General features: G+C 37.7%; 1 protein-coding gene across 1 annotated transcript in view; it reads left to right on the top strand.

Moving 5' to 3' along the window:
• The window catches only part of LOC107564012 (protein kinase C and casein kinase substrate in neurons protein 3-like), a 24,802-nt gene extending 6,766 nt beyond the window's left edge, over positions 1-18,036 (top strand). Inside the window, exons 4-13 of the mRNA XM_016249002.1 lie at positions 427-662; positions 893-1,048; positions 4,057-4,232; positions 4,359-4,479; positions 5,269-5,342; positions 6,781-6,860; positions 11,232-11,233; positions 14,193-14,282; positions 17,659-17,810; positions 17,970-18,036. Coding sequence (XP_016104488.1) covers positions 427-662; positions 893-1,048; positions 4,057-4,232; positions 4,359-4,479; positions 5,269-5,342; positions 6,781-6,860; positions 11,232-11,233; positions 14,193-14,282; positions 17,659-17,810; positions 17,970-18,036 — 1,154 coding nt within the window. The remainder of the gene's footprint in view (positions 1-426; positions 663-892; positions 1,049-4,056; positions 4,233-4,358; positions 4,480-5,268; positions 5,343-6,780; positions 6,861-11,231; positions 11,234-14,192; positions 14,283-17,658; positions 17,811-17,969) is intronic.
• The last annotated feature ends 2,444 nt before the right edge of the window (positions 18,037-20,480 follow it).

Here is a 20,480-nt window from a genome sequence, read left to right as displayed (position 1 = left end):
CCATGTGATATTTCAGTTTTTCTTTTTTAATAAATCTGCAAAAATGTCAACAATTCTGTGTTTTTCTGTCAATATGGGGTGCTGTGTGTACATTAATGAGGAAAAAATTTTTACTTAAATGATTTTCGCAAATGGCTGCAATATAGCAAAGAGTGAAAATTTAAGGGGGTCTGAATACTTTCCGTACCCACTGTACATACTGCATACTGAAAAAGATTATTAAGAGTAGTATTTTGAAGATAACGTAAAAGACTAAGTCTTTTGTCGAGAGCAGCACAGATGTCATATAGTTAAGGAGCTGTGACTTGCGTTTTCCGTGAGATGCCCACATCTTTAGTTCAGTATCTGATGAAGAAGTTTCTTTTTGTGACCTTAAATGGTCCTCACATTTATTTCATGAATATGTTTGTCTTCATCTTTGTCCAGGTCCTCTCTACGGCTCTCTGTTACAAGCATGGCAGTGCTTCCTCTCTTCTGCTGACCGCTTCTCCTCACTGCACTCCTCCATCTGCCGTGCTCTGGTGTCAGAGGACGGAGACCGCATCCGGACGTGGCAGAAGGAGACTTTCCATAAGAAGATATTTGGAGGTTTCAAGGAGTCCCAGGATTTTGAAACTGGTTTCTCACGTGCTCAGAAGCCCTGGGCCAAGAGACTGAAGAAGGTAATCCAAGCATTGTAGTTCTGGGGTTAAAATTTCTCTCATTTTATTTGTTCTGTACACAGTATTGTAGGGACAAAAAATGTCTTCAGATAAATGTTTACATATGGTAATTGTTGAATAATGAACTGTTGAATTTTTGAAAATGAATGTATAGAGTGTGCAATACTAACACCTGTCCTACATGAATCTGACCTGGATGTGTGTGTTTTTTTTATTTATTTTTTTGGCAGCTAGAGAAGGCCAAGTCAGCATTTCACAAAGCTTGCCGTAAGGAACACATGGCTCGTGAGCGGGAGGCCCATGCTCAAGGCAACCCTGACATTGCCATTGAGAAACAGAGGAAGATCCAGGAAGAGACCGAACTTGCTCACCAGGAGACAGAGAAAGTGAGTGCTGTGTGGAGGAGACTATCAGAAAGAAAATAGCAGAGTTTCAAATGGTCTTTTATCATCCAAGTCAGGAAAAGGAAGCAGAAAAAAAAACTGTTTACATTCAGTGGCGGCTTGTGGATTTTAAAGGAGGCACACTAATGGTATTGGTCTGGGGATCCCTGCTGATTATTATTATTTGCTTAACCACTTTAAAATGGCTTTTTGGTTGCTTTTATTCAGAAAATGACACACATACAGCAAGATAATATAAGTTCACTTACCTGGCCTATCACTTGAAGCAAACATCCATCCCTTCTTAAAAGTCTGTGTTAAAAGAGAGCTGCCTGTTGCTCCATTTAATTAAGCCGACAGCTGTAGCCTATATCCAGCTTAGGCTGTTTTCCCTAAATTTGTATATATACTGCTTTAATGACAGCTTGGTAAATCTGTTGGTGATCAAATATTCAATATCGCTACTCATCATAAGTACTTGGTACATTATCAGCGCAGCGGGAGACGTTCAAACTAATATCACGTAATTTACGTCTCTATGATGATTGGTTGATATCAGAAGGGAGGCTAGCCTCCTCTGCAAGGTTTCTTTTCTCAACACTCCTCAGCGCTGAAAGTGAATACTCGATGGTTATTGGTAAAAAAATTTTTACCAACAGAGGCACGAGAGCTCAGGTCTCCCCCGGCCTCCCCCTCCCCTTCTCTATCATTAGCGGTTGTAATTACATCAGCAGATTCGGCACATTCGCAATAGAAAAGCAGTGCTTTCCAACTTCCGTAACATGTTATGGTATTACAAAATTAACAAATGTTAATTTTATTAACATTAAATCATCCTCCTCCCATTTTCACCTCAAAATTTAGGGGAAGCTGTGCCTCCCCTGCCTCCCCCGACGAGCCGCCACTGTTTACATTTACAGGCTGCTTAATGATGCAGTGAAATCATGCAATATATTGCACACTTAATGATCAAGAATTAATCTACAGCACTCAACAGAAAAGAGAGGATGTGGAGAATCAACTCAGGTGCAAAGATAGGTGCTTTTCTATAGGATTCAGGTCAGGGAACTGGGACGGCTATGGCAGATGCCTCATTTTGTGCTCAGTGACACATTTTTGTGTTCATTTTGATGTTTGTTTTGGATCATTGTCCTGATGGAAGATCCAACCACGGCCCATTGTAAGATTTCTAACAGAGGCAGTCAGGTTTCGATTTTTTATCTGTTGGTATTTGATAGAATCCATGATGCCATGTATCTGAACAAGATGTCCAGGATCTCCGGCAGAAAAACCGTCCCACAACATTAAAGATCCAGTAGTATATTTGACTGTGGGCATGGGGTACATTTTATCCCTGTTTGCACCAAACCCATCTGGTGGGTTTGCTGCCAAAAAGCTCTTTTTTAGTTTCATTTGACCATAGAAGCCAGTCCCATTTGAAGTTCCAGTCGTGTCTGTCAACTGAATATGCTAGAGTTTGTTTTTGGATGAGTGAGGAGGATTTTTCTTGAAACCTTCTCGAACAACATGTGGTGATGTAGGGGCTGTTTGATATATTTTTTCAGGCTTTCTGACCTCAAGACTCAACTAATCTCTGCCATTCTCCAACTGTGATCCTCGGAGAGTCTTTGGCCGCTCAAATTCTCCTCCTCACCATGCATTAGGACAATATAGACACACATCCTCTTCAAGGCAGATTTGTAACATCTTTAGTTGATTGGAACTTCTGTGGGAGTCAGAGTCAGACTTGTAACCCAAAGGTCGTGGGTTCAAGTCTCGGTACCGGCAGGAATTGTCGGTGGGGGGAGTGAATGACCAGCACTCTCTTCCACCTTCAATACCACAACTGAGGTGAGACCCTTGAGCAAGGCACCGAACCCCCAAATGCTCCCCGGTGCCGCAGCAAAAATGGCTGCCCACTGCTCCGGGTGTGTGGTTTGTTCACTACTCAATGCTGTGTGTGTGCACTTGGATGGGTTAAATGCAGAGCACAAATTTCGAGTATGGTACACCATACTTTCACTTTTTAATTATTGCCTTAATGGTGGAAATGGGGATTTTCAATGCTTTAGCTATTTTCTTACAGCCACTTTCTATTTTGTGAAGCTCAACAATCTTGTTCTGCACATCAACTATATTCTTTGATTTTACTCCTTGTGATGGATGATTAAGGGAATTTGGCCTTCCTGTTCCTCATATTTATAATCCTGTAGAACAGGAAGTCATGGCTGGACAATTTCATGCGCCTAGTCACCCTGGTGTGCTAAAAAAAATGTAAATATGAATGGGAATTATTAATAATTCAGCGATATTTTACTCATAATAATTTATAGGAGTGCCAATAATTGTGGCCAACATGCATTGCAGAAAAGCATTTATTTCATAATGAGTTTCCCCCACTTTCAGTTGTTTCACTTCAATGAAAAGTTAGAATTTTGTGAATTTTTTGAATAAAAGATCAAAAAGATAAATGATGCAGATTTATTTTCACAGCCACCTTTGCTCATATTTACCAATGGTGCCAATATTAGAGGAGGGCACTGTATATATTTTATAGTTATTTATAAAAAAGTTAACCATGCATTTTTATTGTTTGGAAAAAACTGCTTGGACAATTTCAAAATTGGGTAACACTTTACAATAAGGTTCATTAGTTAACAATTACTTAGTAAACGTACTTAATGTTAATTTCAACATTTACTAATGCATTATTAAAATCCAAAGTTGTGCTTGTTAACATTAGTTAATGCTCTGTGAATGAACATGAACTAACAATAAACGACTGTTTTATTTATTAACTGACATTAACAAAGATTAATGAATACTGTAATAAATGAATTGTTCATTGTTTGTTCATGTTAGTTAACACATTAACTAACATTAACTAATGGAACCTTATTGTAAAGTGTTACCCAAAATTGTTTTGAAGTTGCATTCAACATCCAGTTCAGTCTGAAGTGGCACATAAACGCAACACATCTGACTAACTGGCTGCAAATTCCTGTTTGCAGGTGCGTGCCCGCTATGAGAAGGTTCTTGAGGAAGTGACACGTTATGCTCCACGCTACATGGAGGAAATGGAGTCTATCTTTGACCAATCACAAGAAGAGGAGAGGAAGAGGATAAGCTTCCTCAAACAGGCTTTCCTGTCCATCCACAGACACTTGGATGTCACCAACAACGAGAGGTGTGTGAGAAGGGTTATACCGGTGAAATCTCAGTTTCTGTCCATTTCATTATTACTCGCAATGAGTAAATGATACAAGTTCTTTCTCTCTCTCTCTCTTTCTCTCTCTCTCTCTCTCTCTGTTAGCGTAAAAGCTGTGTACAATGAGCTCCATAACACTCTGATGTCCATCAGCGAGCAGGAAGATTTGCGCTGGTGGAAGAATACACACGGGCCAGGAATGCCCACTGACTGGCCTCAGTTTCAGGTAGATACATACAGTTAATATTGCAAATGCATTTACATTGACAAACATTAGCTAAAACTTAATTTTAATCTTACATGACTGCTTGTGCACAACTCTCTGCCATGAGGGTGTTGTGGGTGGTTGCCATGGTATTGCTATGCAGTTGTTAGGGTGTTCTGGGTGGTTTCTAGATGGTGGCATAATGGCCTGTTTTAAAAGAGCCCGACCTCACGTATCTCTGATATTCTGGATCCTCGCTCACTCAAGGCTATGAGACTTTTCACCTGTTTTATTCACCTTATCTCGGGATACAGAAGTAAGCTATGTTCTGTGAATGTGCAAGACTTCAGATTCATTATCTGCTGTAAGTAAAGTAGAATAAGTAAATAAGTTACAATAATAAATTAAAATAATATGATAACAAATATTAGTTTACAATATCAAGCAGCAGAACTTACTGTTTTTGTACAACTAAAATAACTGGAAGCCTTGCACATTAAAGTTACGAATGATCGCACTTGCTCTTACATTAAAAATAAGGTGGATTATTCACAATGAGAAATGTGCAGTAAGCCACATTCATATTGTCCGTAGCAAAAACAAACTGTAACACTTTAGGCTTAAGGTTTGTTTTAAACTAAAGTTTTGAGGTTAATGCATTCTTGAGGGTGTTAGAGTGACATCTTTGTTGTTATCTGTGATATTTATGTATCTCACAGAGGCACGTCTTCAAATAGACTGTATTCTGTTGTGCCAAAACCCACATTTACTCCTTCACTCACTCTATCTCTCGCTCTCTTTCTATTTCAGGAGTGGACTCCAGACAAGAAGCATAAAAAGGGAAAGAAGGAGGTGGAGCAGAAAGCAGTAGTGATGGAGAGAAGGTCAGTTTACTACAGTGATATTTGCTGTGGGGCTTCATATCGCTAGGCTGCCTGACTCTTATTCACTACAAACCAAACTAGGCCTTTTTGAACTTCAGGACTTGTAATTGCTTGCTGCTGTGCATTGACCCATTACTATAGAATACTATTGCTCAGACAAGCTTGACAAGGAATGAGTTCGGGATTAAACAGTGAAATTGTCCGTAAAATACAGAAGCAAACATTGATTGAATATTAAATACAATACTAGAATGAATTGTGACATTGCAAAACATTCTGGCTGTTTTTCTTTTAAAAAATCAATAATTTATGCAGTATTGTGAGTAAGACTGTGGAGACTGTGAATCAGAATTGAGGCAAATGCTGATCACAGTCAACTTAAAAGAGAAAAAAATTTAATTTAAAAGACATTACAAGTGATAACATTTAGTTATCTATGGTTCTGTGAAGCATTTAATTGCTATCAACAATACAGTACAATAATCTGAATTAATATTTAAATGAAATGATGTTAAGTTAATAACATTAATATTCTTGGAGCAAATTCTTACTAATGCTCTACGTTCTACATGCTTCTACATGATTTGAGAATAATAGGAGACACATATTGTAGTCTACAGACTTCATGACTTCTCAGGAAGATTAGAAAAAGGGAATAAATCAGCTTTTATCTTCTCTGTGTATTATAAGTGCTCTGGCAACAACATGTTACAGTATTTTTGGATAAACTCTGTTTAAACCTATCCAAGGACAGTAATAGTCCGAAATGTTATAGTATTTGGTATAATTTTTAGTCAAATGTGGAAAAAATTGACCCTAAAATTGTCCCCATTTCTTTTTTTTGGTCTAGTGTTTCACAGATTAGTTTTGTAAGTTATATGGTTCCTAAAAAGTTTATATTTAAGAAATAAACAAATAAGGATTTAAGTTTCTTTGATGTATTCCAATGGAAGACTATTTTTTTCCACATAAGAAAAGAAAAAAAGCTTTTTAGGTTAATCAGAAATATGATATAAAAAGTCATAGAATTATGACAAACAAGTTGAAATTATGAGATACTAAATTATAATTGAGTAAAAACTCAAAATGTAACATATTGGAAATTATTAGATGAAAAGTCATTATTATTAGAAGATTTGTTTATAATTATGACTTTTATCTCATAATTATGAGCATGTCATCATTTTGACTTTTTATCGCTTATGATTTACAAATAATTTTTTCTTATTTGGCAGAAATGGGCTTCCATAATTATCCAACAAAAGGCAACAAAAAGTTTTGATCAAACTATCCACACATACAAGATTTGCATTAGAAAAGAGCAAAGGCTTGTCTGCTGATTTAGTGGATAGTGACAGTCGCTAAGGTAGGAGTGGTCAGTAACATTTTTTTCATTTCCATTATTTTCCTGACTGTCTGTTTTCCCTCCTCATCTCAGTCTAATGATTGGAGGAGTGAGAGTCAGAGCTCTCTATGACTATGTTGGACAGGAGACAGATGAACTGTCCTTCAAAGCAGGTAAGCTGCCCTTGTTTATGTTTGTGTATTCATATACAGGTGCATCTCAATAAATTAGAATGTCGTGGAAAGGTTCATTTATTTCAGTAATTCAACTCAAATTGTGAAACTCGTGTATTAAATAAATTCAATGCACACAGACTGAAGTAGTTTAAGTCTTTGGTTCTTTTAATTGGGATGATTTTGGCTCACATTTCACAAAAACCCACCAATTCACTATCTCGACAAATTAGAATACTTCATAAGACCAATAAAAAAAACATTTTTAGTGAATTGTTGGCCTTCTGGAAAGTATGTTCATTTACTGTACGTGTACTCAATACTTGGTTGGGTCTCCTTTTACATGAATTACTGCCTCAGTGTGGCGTGGCATGGAGACAATCAGCCTGTGGAAATAGTAATATTGTAAAATATTATTACAATTTACAACAACTTTTTAATTTTAAATTTTTTTATTGTATTTGAAAGTCTCTTATGATCAAAAATGCAATAAAAAGTGTAATGTTATTGCAATTTAAAATAACTGTTTTTCTATTTTAATATATTATAAAATGTACTTAATTCCTGTGATGGCAAAGCTGAATTTTCAGCATCATTACTCCAGTCTTCAGTGTCACATGATCCTTTAGAAATCAATATGCTGATTTGCTGCTCAAGAAACATTTCTTATTATTATCAATGTTGAGAAAAGTTGTGCTTAATATTTTGGTGAACGCTACAATACGTTTTTTTCAGGATTCTATGATGTGTAGAAAACAAAAAAGTAATCTTTTGAAACATTACAAAACTGTCGCTTTTCGATCAATTTAATGCATTCTTGTAGAAAATCACGTAATATATGTTTTTTTATTTTTTATTAAAACATTAGAAAACAATAGTCTGGTATGATAGATAGATAGATAGATAGAGTTATATGTGTGTGGACTCTAGGGGTTGCACCGATTAGTCGACTTCAATGCTCTGTCATGACGCTTTAAGCTTGACGTCGACTAGTCGCTGGTCCTATCCACCTTTTTCTGGGTCTGGCTTCCGGTCTCATCTGCATCCACTCTGTCCAGCTATTTTTAGCTGAACAAAACAGTTCGTTTTGCTGCTTGATATTGAAAGTTGGTGTGTCTTATCATATTATTTTAATGTATTATCTTAATTATGAACACACTGGTTTGTAGTGCAAGTGTTTTACCGTTTACTGCACGTTGTTATTCTCCTGGTTATTTACCTATAGCGGTTAATGAACCGGAAGTCTCACCCATAGGCTTACTTCCGCGTTGAAGAAAAAGGTGGATAAGAAATCTTTGAAGGACTTCCACATTTACGCTCAGTTTCAAAACAGTTAAAAGACAAATAAATGCATACTCTGAAAGCGCTCCACAAGACGTGTGATTATATTACTGGATGCTCGAAATTGAACGGGAGAATGCACGTTTTAAACAGCTTATTGTGCAGGTAAATTAATCGCCGTTCTAATCTAATGCGCTGCTGCACTGTAAGGCGCACACATAGGACAGTAGCGCGTACAGCTTGCGCACGCACAGAGTCATTCGGAAATGTATTGTCATCACTGTTCTGTGATTTCTCAATAAAATAGCTTAGAAACTGAAAATTTCAAGCATATATTTCTTAATAACTAAATCCCACAGCTTCAGTAGAGAGACGCTGCCAGGTAGAATTAATTCACACACGCAATCGCTCTCACTAATGCATTCATATGAATGTAATCTTTTCTGTGCTACTTTATCTGTATCTGATTTAGAACGAGCAGAAATCTGTGAGAAATATAACAACCCAAAGACAAAAGAACTGATAAAAATGAGCTGTTATAGGAGCAATAGCCATGTGGGCGGTCGCCGTGATTTTGCCAAGTAAGACATGTTCCTCGATCAACATCTTTTGATGATCCTGGATCAACATTATTGTCCAAAAATATAGACTTAACCCAATCCCTACCCCTAAACCTAACCCTATCCATAATTTATTCCTAAAATCAGTGGGAAATGATAGCTGATTAACAAGAGTGTAGAAACACCTAACCCTGATTTTAAGCCTAAAACAGATATTTCCTGAAAAGTTATATCTCAATTCTGATTGGTTGATTGGAATGATGTTCCAGGATCAACAAGGATGTTGATCCAGGAACATGTTGTACTTGGTGAAATCACGCTCACCCCGTGTGGGCAGCGCTGTGTCATATGGCATAGCTGTGGACAAGGTGTTTATCACAGCTCCAGACTTATTTGTTCATTAATGACGCCATCAGCGACTAATCGACTTCGGCCCGACTTTCATCACATAAAATCGACTTTAAAAAAATCAGAAGTCGTTCAACCCCTGGTGGACTCATATGAGTCAGCCTGCTCATGTATCTCAGGATTTCAGCTCCACTGGACCCCGCAGCACATCTTTTAATAGTGTCAGATCATTCAGTGTGTTGCCCTGAGTGGTTGTCACACACATTTTCACTCATAGGCCTACATGCATCGTGTGTTTTATCGTGATGCATTATCGTGCATCATGAGTACATGAGTCAGAAATGTGCCTGATTTCCTAGGGTCAATTCCTTTCCCACAGTTTTGAGCAACATTAACCTTTCCCGTTTGCAAAAATAAGCACAGCCCGTGTGCTGATTACTGCTGGCTGTCTGCATAAAATTCCTCACAGGGAAAATAATCATGCTTGGGCTAAGTAAAGCTGGCATAAGCTATGAGTAGGTCAATGACGCAACCAATTTCATCCAAAAAAAGTTTTTTTTAAACTTCCACAAACACACTGTTTACCAAGCAAAAATCTGGATTTAGGTGCATACTTGCTCTCACTGCATGTGTCACAGTAACTAGTCCATACCTGAGAACAGTGATGAGGTGGGAGCCTACATACTAGCCTAAAAAAAAAAAAAAGGTGAAATCATTCATTTTATCCACATTTCTTTAAATCCCAGATGCTAGGACAATTGTCGCCCTACTTACTGTCCATATGTAGCACCTCCATCACTGTGGTCAGTGCTGGCAGTACTCTTGCTACTTGGCTGGGTACTTTCACCAGATAGGACACTCAAGGATTTTAAACTTCTCCATTAGCAGCTTTGGGGTTATTTTGAACAAAAGAAAAGCTTCTATTCTATTATTGTGATGATATACAAATTTTTGTTACTTGTCATATATTCATGCAAGCAGCATTTGTGTATATGCATGTATGTTTACACACACATATACAGTGGGTACAGAAAGTATTCAGACCCCCTTAAATTTTTCACTCTTTGTTATATTGCAGCCAATTGCTAAAATCATTTAAGTTATTTTTTTTCCTCATTAATGTACACACAGCACCCCATATTGACAGAAAAACACAGAATTGTTGACATTTTTGCAGATTTATTAAAAAAGAAAAACTGAAATATCACATGGTCCTAAGTATTCAGACCCTTTGCTGTGACACTCATATATATTATACTGAGTGGACTTGATTAGGAAAGCCACACACCTATCTATATAAGACATTACAGCTCACAGTGCATGTCAGAGCAAATGAGAATCATCAGGTCAAAGGAACTGCCTGAAGAGCTCAGAGACAGAATTGTGGCAAAGCACATGAGGAAAAAAAATTAACTTAAATGATTTTAGCAAATGGCTGCAATATAACAAAGAGTGAAAAATTTAAGGGGGTCTGAATACTTTCCGTACCCACTGTATATATACATACAGTATATAATTGTATATGTTTTATGTTAATTTCTTTGATATGCACAGATTCCTGCATAGATAATGAAGTTAATTGATATACAAGGTCATAAGATTAATATTTATTCAGTGAGAACTAAACATCTCACACTCAAAATAAAATAGTAACCCTATTTCTGCAGTGCATGGCAATAATCACAGTCTAAGCAAATAGAATAAAGATATTTATATATGCTGTGAACGCTGTGTTCTACTGTCTGTCAGTAAGAACACTGTATTCCAAACTGAACTATGCTGGTCGTGGATGCTTTTATAGATCAATATTATTTTCAACGGACACCAAGCGCCTCTCAAATTTAATCATTTGCCTGCCAGAATGTTCTCATAAGTTGATTATCTTACAATACTGATGTGCTCTGTTTATCATTTCAAGTGGGTAATTGTTATATAACTTCTATAGAAATACAGTACATAGCAAGACCTACATTCTGCTGTCGCGTAAGAGATGGTGTGAGCCAGCAGAGGGCGCTGTTGATTTATGAAGCAATTATCTTTGAGAACTGATGGTCTGTTACTGCTAAACCCATAAACGCTGACATCAAACACTACTGGGTCTCGACCGGTTTTGCTTCGAGACCAAGATTTTATATTGGACATTAAGTGGCAACCCAGTATCATAATGTTTGATTTTGTACAGAGGTAAGTAACAATTTTATTAAAAAAAAAAAAACCTTGAGAATGTATAAATACAATCATGAGTTACAAGTAGGCCTACCCAAAATATGCAAAATGATTAGTATGAAAATTATTAGACTAAAAAAAGAATACTCCCGCTTTTGTAGATGAATAAACAGAAGTGTAATTTTAGGCCTAAAACAACAAACCATGTGCCAAATATTGAATTATCATTAGCCATATTTCTACGTGATAGATGAATCTGGTCCAAAATGCCAAGTTTATTTGGACTCTATTTGACTGTTCGATCTATTTGCTACAAACTTTGCTATTCTAACTATGCATAATTGTATAATCACTATAGTCAGCATCCAGCATTGTTTTTCCCTGATTTTAAACCTCCGACCATTTTTTCAGCCACCAGTTGAAGCACATTCACCCTCGCACAACAGACAGAAGCCTCTTAAATACGCTCATTATATTTTAAACACGTTTTCTGAAAGCTTCTCATCATGACTATGGAGGTATATATTTATGTTTATTTAAATCATCATGGCATCAAGTCTACTAATGCTTTGGGCAAACAAACATGCGTGGATGTATGTATGGATGATGATTTTTATTCCATGCGTCTGTGATAAATGCACATAAATGTGTGTGGGGGGTGACTCACGCTCTTCCAGCGAGGCACACAGCATATGAGCAGTTCAGCAATCTGTCATTCACAGGCTCCCCCTCACTGTGGTGTGTGTGTAAGAAAGAGAGAGAAATAGAATGACAAAGGGAAACACAGTCACCCAGAGACATGGAGATTATATTCTTCTGTGTTTGAGGAGATCGGTGTAAGTTTATATTTTCCCTTGAACTAAAATAGATATTTTAGTGTGTGTTTCTGTGTCATTTTTCACAGGAACATTCTGATTAGTTCACCCAAAAATGAAGATGTCATCATTTAGGCCTACTCAAGTTATTCCAGACCTGTATGAATGTCTTTTAGCTGTTGGATGCAGTTTCTTTCTTCTGTTGGGCATGGAAGAAGAATGTTGGTAACCAAATAGTTGACGGTAGCCATTGACTTCCATAATATTTGAAAGTCAATGGCTACCGTCAACTGTTTTGTTACCAACGTTCTTTAAGAATACCTTCTTTTGAAGAAAGAAACTCATACAGGTTTGGAACAACTTGAGGGTGAGTAAATGATGACAGAATTTTCATTATTTTGTAAACTACCCCTTTAACTGTGGCACTTAATTGCTATTGCCTACTATGGAGTGCCAGTCGACTTTTTTAGCTGTCTTGATTCCAACTAAACACAACTATTAAAAAAAGGCAGACAATGCAGACTGACAGCTTCAATAAAGGCATACCATTACAGTTAACAACCTTGTATCTCACAGCATGCTTTTATCGTTAAAAATCAGATCTCATGTTGAAAAAAAAGGATTTTTAATTCTCTGGATCCTGACTGTTGTCCTCTGCTATCCCTCATATGTGGCAACACTTTATATATGCAGATCTGGGTAACTGAAACCAGCACTACTTTCATGTATCAACCCATGGACTCACACTCTTTTGTTTCATGCAAACACGTAATTGCGTCTCAGTTATTGACTGTATAGTAAAAATGACCTCATTAGACTCATTAATATTAATATGACTGTAATGTTGTTGGTGAATGTTCATCTTGTTGCTAGGCTGAATTTTTCTTTTTTCTTTTTTTTTTTACGTGGTAGTGGACTATGCTTTCCTCAGTGAAAGCTTTTAAATAATATACAGATAAGATTATAAAATTATTTAAACTTAAATCAATATTTCATGTCCAAATGTTTATTTATTTTGTGAGAAGCCATGTAATAAGTGGGATGATGTACAGTCAGTCAGTCATTACTGCAAAATAAACTCCTTCAGGGTGATACCAGGTCACCATGCCTGGGTTTATTTTCCGATAATGATCGGCTGGCTGTACACAACACCTCCTTACAGCATATGTTCATAACACCATTCTGCAAAAAGCATAATCATGCACAAACGACCATAAGAAAGCTTTGAAATACTGAAAGAAAAGCTTCAATTTAAAGCAAGACATCAGTCTTCACTGGTGTACAGCAAAGCTGCCTGACCCCTACCTGCTACCATTATTAGAAAAATACAAAAGATTTTAGGCTGAAATTGGCATCCAAAGAAAATTTCCACCAAGAGGACAAGTTAATCAGCCACCCTGACCCTGGAGCTGTGCTGAGAAAGAGGGGAGTTATAAGACCACTAGATGTGTCATCCAATCACACATTAGCCTAATTCCATGTAGCCCAGTTTGGATACAAATAAATGGTGTTGCAGAGGAGACTGAGAAATCTACACAGACATGATGAGTTTTTTGTTGGTTGTTTATTATTACCTAACATATGACGTAAAGCTGGGAAAATACTGATTATTTACCTCACCCCAAAATTAACATCCTTTGAATCCTTATTACTCATCCTCGTGTCATTTGAAACCTTAAACTTTGGACTTTTGGACTTTTATGTTTTTGTTGCTATCCACTTTTGTTGGAGAGGAGCGGCTTGGATTTCTTATGCTAAATACAATAGTTTATGTTCCACTGAACAAAAAAGCCAGTTAGGTTTTGAACAAAATGAAAGTGGGTAAATGATGACATTTATGTTTCATTTTCCTACTGCAGAAACTTTGTGATGGCCTCGAGAGCGTTTCTCACCTGACATCCAAAAGATATTGATGAAATGAAATTCCCTTTGTGCCTCTGACCAGCAATTACAAGAAACATTTTGTGGAGGTTATTGAGGGTCGACCACTTATTAAATCTAAGGGTTCACAAACTTTTTCCACCCTGCACTAAAAATGCACTTCATTTTTAAATAATGATTTGAAAATGGTTCATTTTTGTGTGTTATGTTTTTAAAGCAAACTGTCTATTTTATGACACATTCAAGGGTTCTTTTTATTGTAACTGCGTCCCTTTTTCAAGGGCACAGTGGTGATGGTCTGGTATCTCATTCATATCTCATCTAGTACCATCTCTAAAGCGCCTGAATGGTCTTTACCTGGTATTGAAACTGTTAGTACTGTTCGACAACCAGCAGTACCATCAGAACTCTTATATATCTAGATATAGACATCTAAAAGCCTGTGAATTTAGGGAAGTTTGGTATAGGACACTTATCCTCGTTGTTTCGTTTTTCCCATACTTTCAGAAATAAAGTCCATTAACTCCATGTGTTAAGGAGCTTATTGTGTCACATCATATAAAACCTCTGACAGAAAGAAGTGGAGCTTCAAGTCATCCCTCACACTAACAGCAAGAGAGAGGGAAAGACAGCAAGAAAATGTGTGTACACTGGGTCAGTTAAGGGAAAGAAGAGACTTGTACTGGCTTCATGTGTCTGCTCAATTCTTTAACTGCACAAAATTATGAATAATCAGGAAATTATTATTCTAGCTTCTTAATTAGCCTAATTAAATAAGAGTTTGGCTGGCCGCAGAGAAGAGGGACTTAATATAGTGTGTGTGTGTGCGCGCGCAATATTCTGAGACAAGCTGAAGGCTTATATGGGCAGTATGCTCTGAAGCATATGTGAGTATGTGTGAATGTGTATAGGGAAAGCTGGAGCTACATAGCACTATTTTTAATTATTTCTCAGGGCAATTATTTGTCTGTGTAGGCACATACCTTAATGCTTTGGAAAAAGCTATTCCGCATTTCAGCTGTCATTGCCCCAGAGAAAAAAGATACAGTTCATTGAACCATGCTGTGTACCATTAAGAAATAAAAAAAGAATACCTTTTAATTTCCAATTAATTTGAATTGAATTTGAATTATGGTAGCAAACAGAATGCAGAGTTGCAATTCATATTTGAATGTAAGAAAATTGATTTTAAAATCTATAACTGTAATTTAAGTAGATATAACTGTAATTTTAACTAAAGCAAAGTTTGTAAAGATAAACTTTGAATGTTAGTTTGACAGCCGTCTCTTAACGTTTTTAATTTTATTTTTAAGTGTTCATGGTTTAAAGATAGATAGATAGACAATAGATAGATGAAACATAAGAAAGTGAAAGTGACGTGACATGTGGCCAAGTATGGTGACCCATACTCTGAATTCGTGCTCTGCATTTATCCCATCCAAAGTGCACACACACAGCAGTGAACACACACCCGGAGCAGTGGGCAGCCATTTTTCCCCTTTAAAGGTCAAAGGTAACACAAAAATATCAGCAAATATTTCTGTTCAACAAGTATTGTGATTAATAAATTAAATATCAAGTGTAGCGTTAGTTCTGGCAGGTCACGTTAGTCAAGTTCGTATCAGCTGACTCTCATCTGATCCACGTCTACTTTTAAGAATACGACACCTATCAAGGTCCTTCAGTATTATCAGCGGCTTTGCGTTGCTCAATAGCTAATTAAATGGTGAATGCACCAGGCAAAACCCCATCATCTCACTAGGAATTCTGCAATCAGGAATTTAGTGAAAGGAATTCGTTCCCCTCATGGACTTCACCTCAGATTCATTCAAGTTTGTGAACTTGAGCATGTGAATTCGCTGCATTGATCATAAGCTGCCTGATTTGGAAGTGACTGAGTTAGCATTGCTTCTTCCATCGCTGCATTATTGACATGGACTCCATGAGTTATACTAATGTGACTGACTTAAGAACAAGTTCAAATGGAATCTGCACTCCCCGCATCAAGTAGGATATCAAGAGATCAAGCATCCATCTCACAGCTGGCTATGTTTCACTCTCCATTCATCTCTGAATGTCTTCACAAAGCTAAGCTAAGTTCCTTTTTAATGCTCTCGGGTTATTGGCAACATGCTTCTTGCTAAGGCTTTCCATGTTGCTTAGGCCTATTTATTCATTTTCAGTAAAATGCTCGTGCTAGGTTTATACAATCATATTGACAATGTGTGTTGTCATTGGCAACATGCTTGTTGCTGCAACATGCTGTGCTTTAACCTATCAAGTCAAGTCACATTTATTTATATAGCATCAGTACACAGCAGATTCAAGCAGCTTTGCTGTGATAGACAGGAAATAATGATCATTATTTCTGAATAATTTCTGCTGTGTAAACAGTCATTGTTCAATTAAAGTCAGTTCAGCGTTGATTCTGTTTGAGTATTGGTCACGCTTGTTCTATCTAGTTGTATTGGGAATATGCTTGTTCTTAAGGCTTCTGGCATTGGGTAAGGGCAACATGCTTGTTGCTTAAGGCCTTGAGATTTTCGCTGTCAGTTTGTGTTGGGGGATATCAGCATATGGTTTTATTTTTGGGGGGTTATCCCTGCTCTCCCTGCTCTGCTCTTATCCATGCAAGGCTGCATGGATGCACAGGGAGTTCTTGCCCAGAACAGAACCATACCGCCAATCCAAACTGTACGCTAATTGTCAATAATCTTTGACGATAGTGGTCCTGACAGAAATATACATTTAAAACACATGTGACAACTTGTGCCATCTGGGCATGGGGGGAAAAATCCTCTCTGAAAGAAAAGTAGCCCCGGCCTCCCCTATAATTAAGGTTGTACACCCCTAGACACCCATCAGTTCAATCTCTCTGAGTGACCAGTCTCAGGTAGCAGCAGCAGGGGGAAGTGCCAAGAGAAAGAGAGAGAGAGAGAGAGAAATAGCCTCCATTAGCAGAGAGCTGGAGCGCTGTAGAGGTTAATCATTACTTCAGCATCACTTCTTCAGCTGAGAGCCAGATGGCTGACAGGAACCCTCACAGAGACAGAGCAAGAACCGAGAGTAGCACCCCCTGCTGGACTACACATACACAAACACACACACATAGACACACTTGTCTCCAGATTTCTGCTCCTCCACAGTGTGACTGTTCCGCCTGAAAAGTGGAGCTCCCCAGCGCCGGGCACAAAGGCTGAGTGAGCATGTAGCTTATTTTCCACATTGATGACTCTGTTTCCACAACTCCAACATGTTAAGGGAGATATCATGCACATGGGTTTCACATTGACTGACCAACGGCACGCAGAGTGCTTGTATTCAGGCGGCCCTGAGGGCTCCTTGTTTATGGACAGCGATAAACACTCTAGCGCTTTGTTAGGTTTCCAGAAGTTTCTGTCTGTAATAATTACTTTCAGTGTTTTTTCTTCCCTCGTTCTCCCCTAAAGCCCAACAGTCTCCTGTCACTGTGCTCCATCCCTCATCGGTATTTCTGTCTTTTCCCCATCCTCTCAGTCACAGTCTAATGGTCATGCTTAATTGGCAGCTGTCTAATTGCTTCTCATTAGCTTGTGAAACCAAACATCCCTGACACAACAAATAAACAAAGCCTTTTTTCATTTGCTTCATTTTTTTTTCAATTCCTTCAGGTCCCACACCACCCTGTCTTCCCCCTCCTCCTCCTTGAGATTTTTCTCAAAATGTTTGTCTTTTATCTCCTTCATTTTGATCTTTTTCTCTCACTAGGTTCAACAGAAAGGCTCTTCTCTGGATTTCTCAGGATATCTTAATATGGCCATTTTTAGGAGTGTCCCATTGTCAAAATGGTTCCAGTTCACTGAAATTGAAATTCCCAGAATGCACCTGGAGAGAGATAGAAGAGGAAATACAATTCCCAGGTGAGTATCTATCATTGTAGTGATGTGTGATGTGGGCCGATGACGTAAAACAGTCAGTAAGTGCTGTCAGTCGTGACCAAAGTCTTGACTACAATGTATCGTACAGTCCGACATGCGAGATAGACAATGTCATACAATCTGTCTCAACTTTTTCACCAGGGTTACACAAACTGATCAGGAGCAGTTGTTAAGGACAGAAAAGGACTCTCACATCATCAGAGAATAAGCGGAACTTATATTTCATCCCTTACATGCATGCAAGGGAAACAATCCTGCAAACTGCCAAGGTATTATACAAGAATTTGAGTTGCTAGATTAAAAGAGCAGATCAAACAGATTAAATCCCCCATAAATCTTTTGATTTATTTGTTCATTTATGTATGTTCTGCAGTCTTATGTGTATTATATTAGTTTAATATCTGAATGTCATTGTTTATGCATTATCAGTTTGGATGAAAAAAAATGCTGGACTTTATGAAGCAAACAGTGTTGCTCATAAATAGCAGATACAATTGAATGTTGTACATCATAATGAGATCATGTGACATGACTGCTCTAGTGTTTAGTAGATCAAGGCCCTAGCTAAAAGGTTGACATGAAAGGTCGACAATCATCCAGTATAAGCTTTATATCCAGTATTCAGTGTTACATGATCCATCAGAAATCATTCTAATATGCTGATCTGGTGCTTAAGAAAAAATTCTTATTACTGTCAATGTTGCAAACAGTTGTGCTGCTTACTAATTTGTGAAAACTATGATATATTATTTCTGTCGGGGATCTGGAAGGAGGACCCACTTGCAGTGAGTGTAACAAGGGTTTATTGACAAAACAGATCCATACAAAAGGGTTGTGAGGTGCACAAGTGATACTCAGGATTCTTTGATTAATAGAAAGTTCAAATGAAGAGCATTTATTTGAAATGGAAACCTTTGGCAAAATTATAAATGTCTTTTACTGTCACTTTTGATCAATTTAATGCATCCATGTACAGTAAATATTTGTTTGTTTGCTTATTAATTTATTCATGCATGCTTTATTTGCTGTAGCTGTTTGTACAGTTTGCTCATCAACCCTCTTAGAAAAGTTGCATCTTTAATTTTATTCTCTTTAAAGCACCATACACAATCAGATGGAAATGTCATGTTAACAATACTCTAGTCTAATAGACCCCTTCATTCTGTTCTATTATACTGCACTTTGTCTGGCTGTTTTTGAACTTCTTATGATTGAGAGTTGAGTCAACCAACCGACTAGTCTATTTTGAAAATATGTAGTTTTGCCTATCCCTACTTGCTAGCATGCAAATTTGTGTTCACAATCTACTGATTCACAACATAGGCAACTAGAGATTAGAATGGAACACAGCCTCTCTCTTTCCAATCTTCAGTCTGCCTTCCTGCATCTCTTTGAATTTGGCAGTTTGAGTGTCTGGTAACCTTTGTCACCTTTAAATCTATCCTCCATGTACTTTCATGCCCGTACAGAGAACTCCCGATTCTAATTCCCCTCTCCGTGCAGAGTGCTTTAGCGACATGCTGGCCAACTCCATACAGTCAGCAATGCATCAAGGTTTAAAATGGACATCTGAACAGCAGAGCAGTTTAGTCAGAGCAGCGTGATATATAGAGCCCCTTGTTTCAGTGGTGAAAAACATCAGCCCATGTGAACGCAGATGCCTCCCTATGCCACCACTCTGCCTTTGCCACAGCATGTCCCTAGGGGGTGAGAAATGTGTGAACAACAGTATTTGCTTTGAAGAGAGACGCTGAAGAGATGACTGCTTCGGGTGAAGTGCACTCGCTGTTTTTTTTTCAGCCACTCTATTGCTCCCATGCAAACAGCCACACACGAAGTATGCCAGAGGATTGCATATTCATCACTTTTCTCTTTAGCTTAAAAGGAAAAGGACATAATCATGCCAAATAAGTCTGAGGGACGCATTTTTTTTCTAACACAATATAATGTAACCAGACATATATTTCTTGTATTTTCACATCGGTAGGCATGACTTTGCAACGTAGGGTACATTTATACTGTCATTTCATGCTCTTTAATCGATCAATTGAGATCTAATATGGTACGAGTATTCAGTTTACACTTGAAAAAATGTCTCGGACAGAAGCACAATCGACTATTTCTTGGCTATATGCTCAATTCTGCAGTGAACTTTTTAGCTCAACAATCTCTTTGCCCCATATTGCAATAAGCATTTACTGTAAGATTTGCAGTTACTCTATTCATGACCGTCTCATTCATGACTGCCGTTCGAATGTGGTTTACAGCATGCCCAAACTTCCATATGGTGATGATGTTGATGATGCTAATGCCAGGCAGCAACATTTTTGTTTGAATGCTTTCTTAGCCCCATAGGGCAAATACTTCATTAGTGCATCTCATTCATGATTGCTTGTTCAAGTGTGGCTTCTTCACTTACAAACTTCCGGATAGTGAAGTTGGGGTTTAAAAGGCAAATAATGTTCAGCAGTATTTTCTGTTTAACTGCACTGACACCATTGGATCAACTGAACTTTGGAACTGAATTGAGCTAAATAATGACACTAACTTTGCAACATTACCACTGTTGTTAAGCTGAATTGAATAAACACTGAATCAACTGACTTTAAATGTAATCAACTGACAACCAAATACTGACACTATTGCCTTATT

Source organism: Sinocyclocheilus grahami, unplaced genomic scaffold, assembly GCF_001515645.1.
Source record: "Sinocyclocheilus grahami isolate Dianchi unplaced genomic scaffold, SAMN03320097.WGS_v1.1 scaffold901.1, whole genome shotgun sequence".
Taxonomy (NCBI): Eukaryota; Metazoa; Chordata; class Actinopteri; order Cypriniformes; family Cyprinidae; genus Sinocyclocheilus; species Sinocyclocheilus grahami.
Note: the sequence above shows the minus strand (reverse complement) of the source record. Positions and strands in the feature narration are given on the sequence as shown.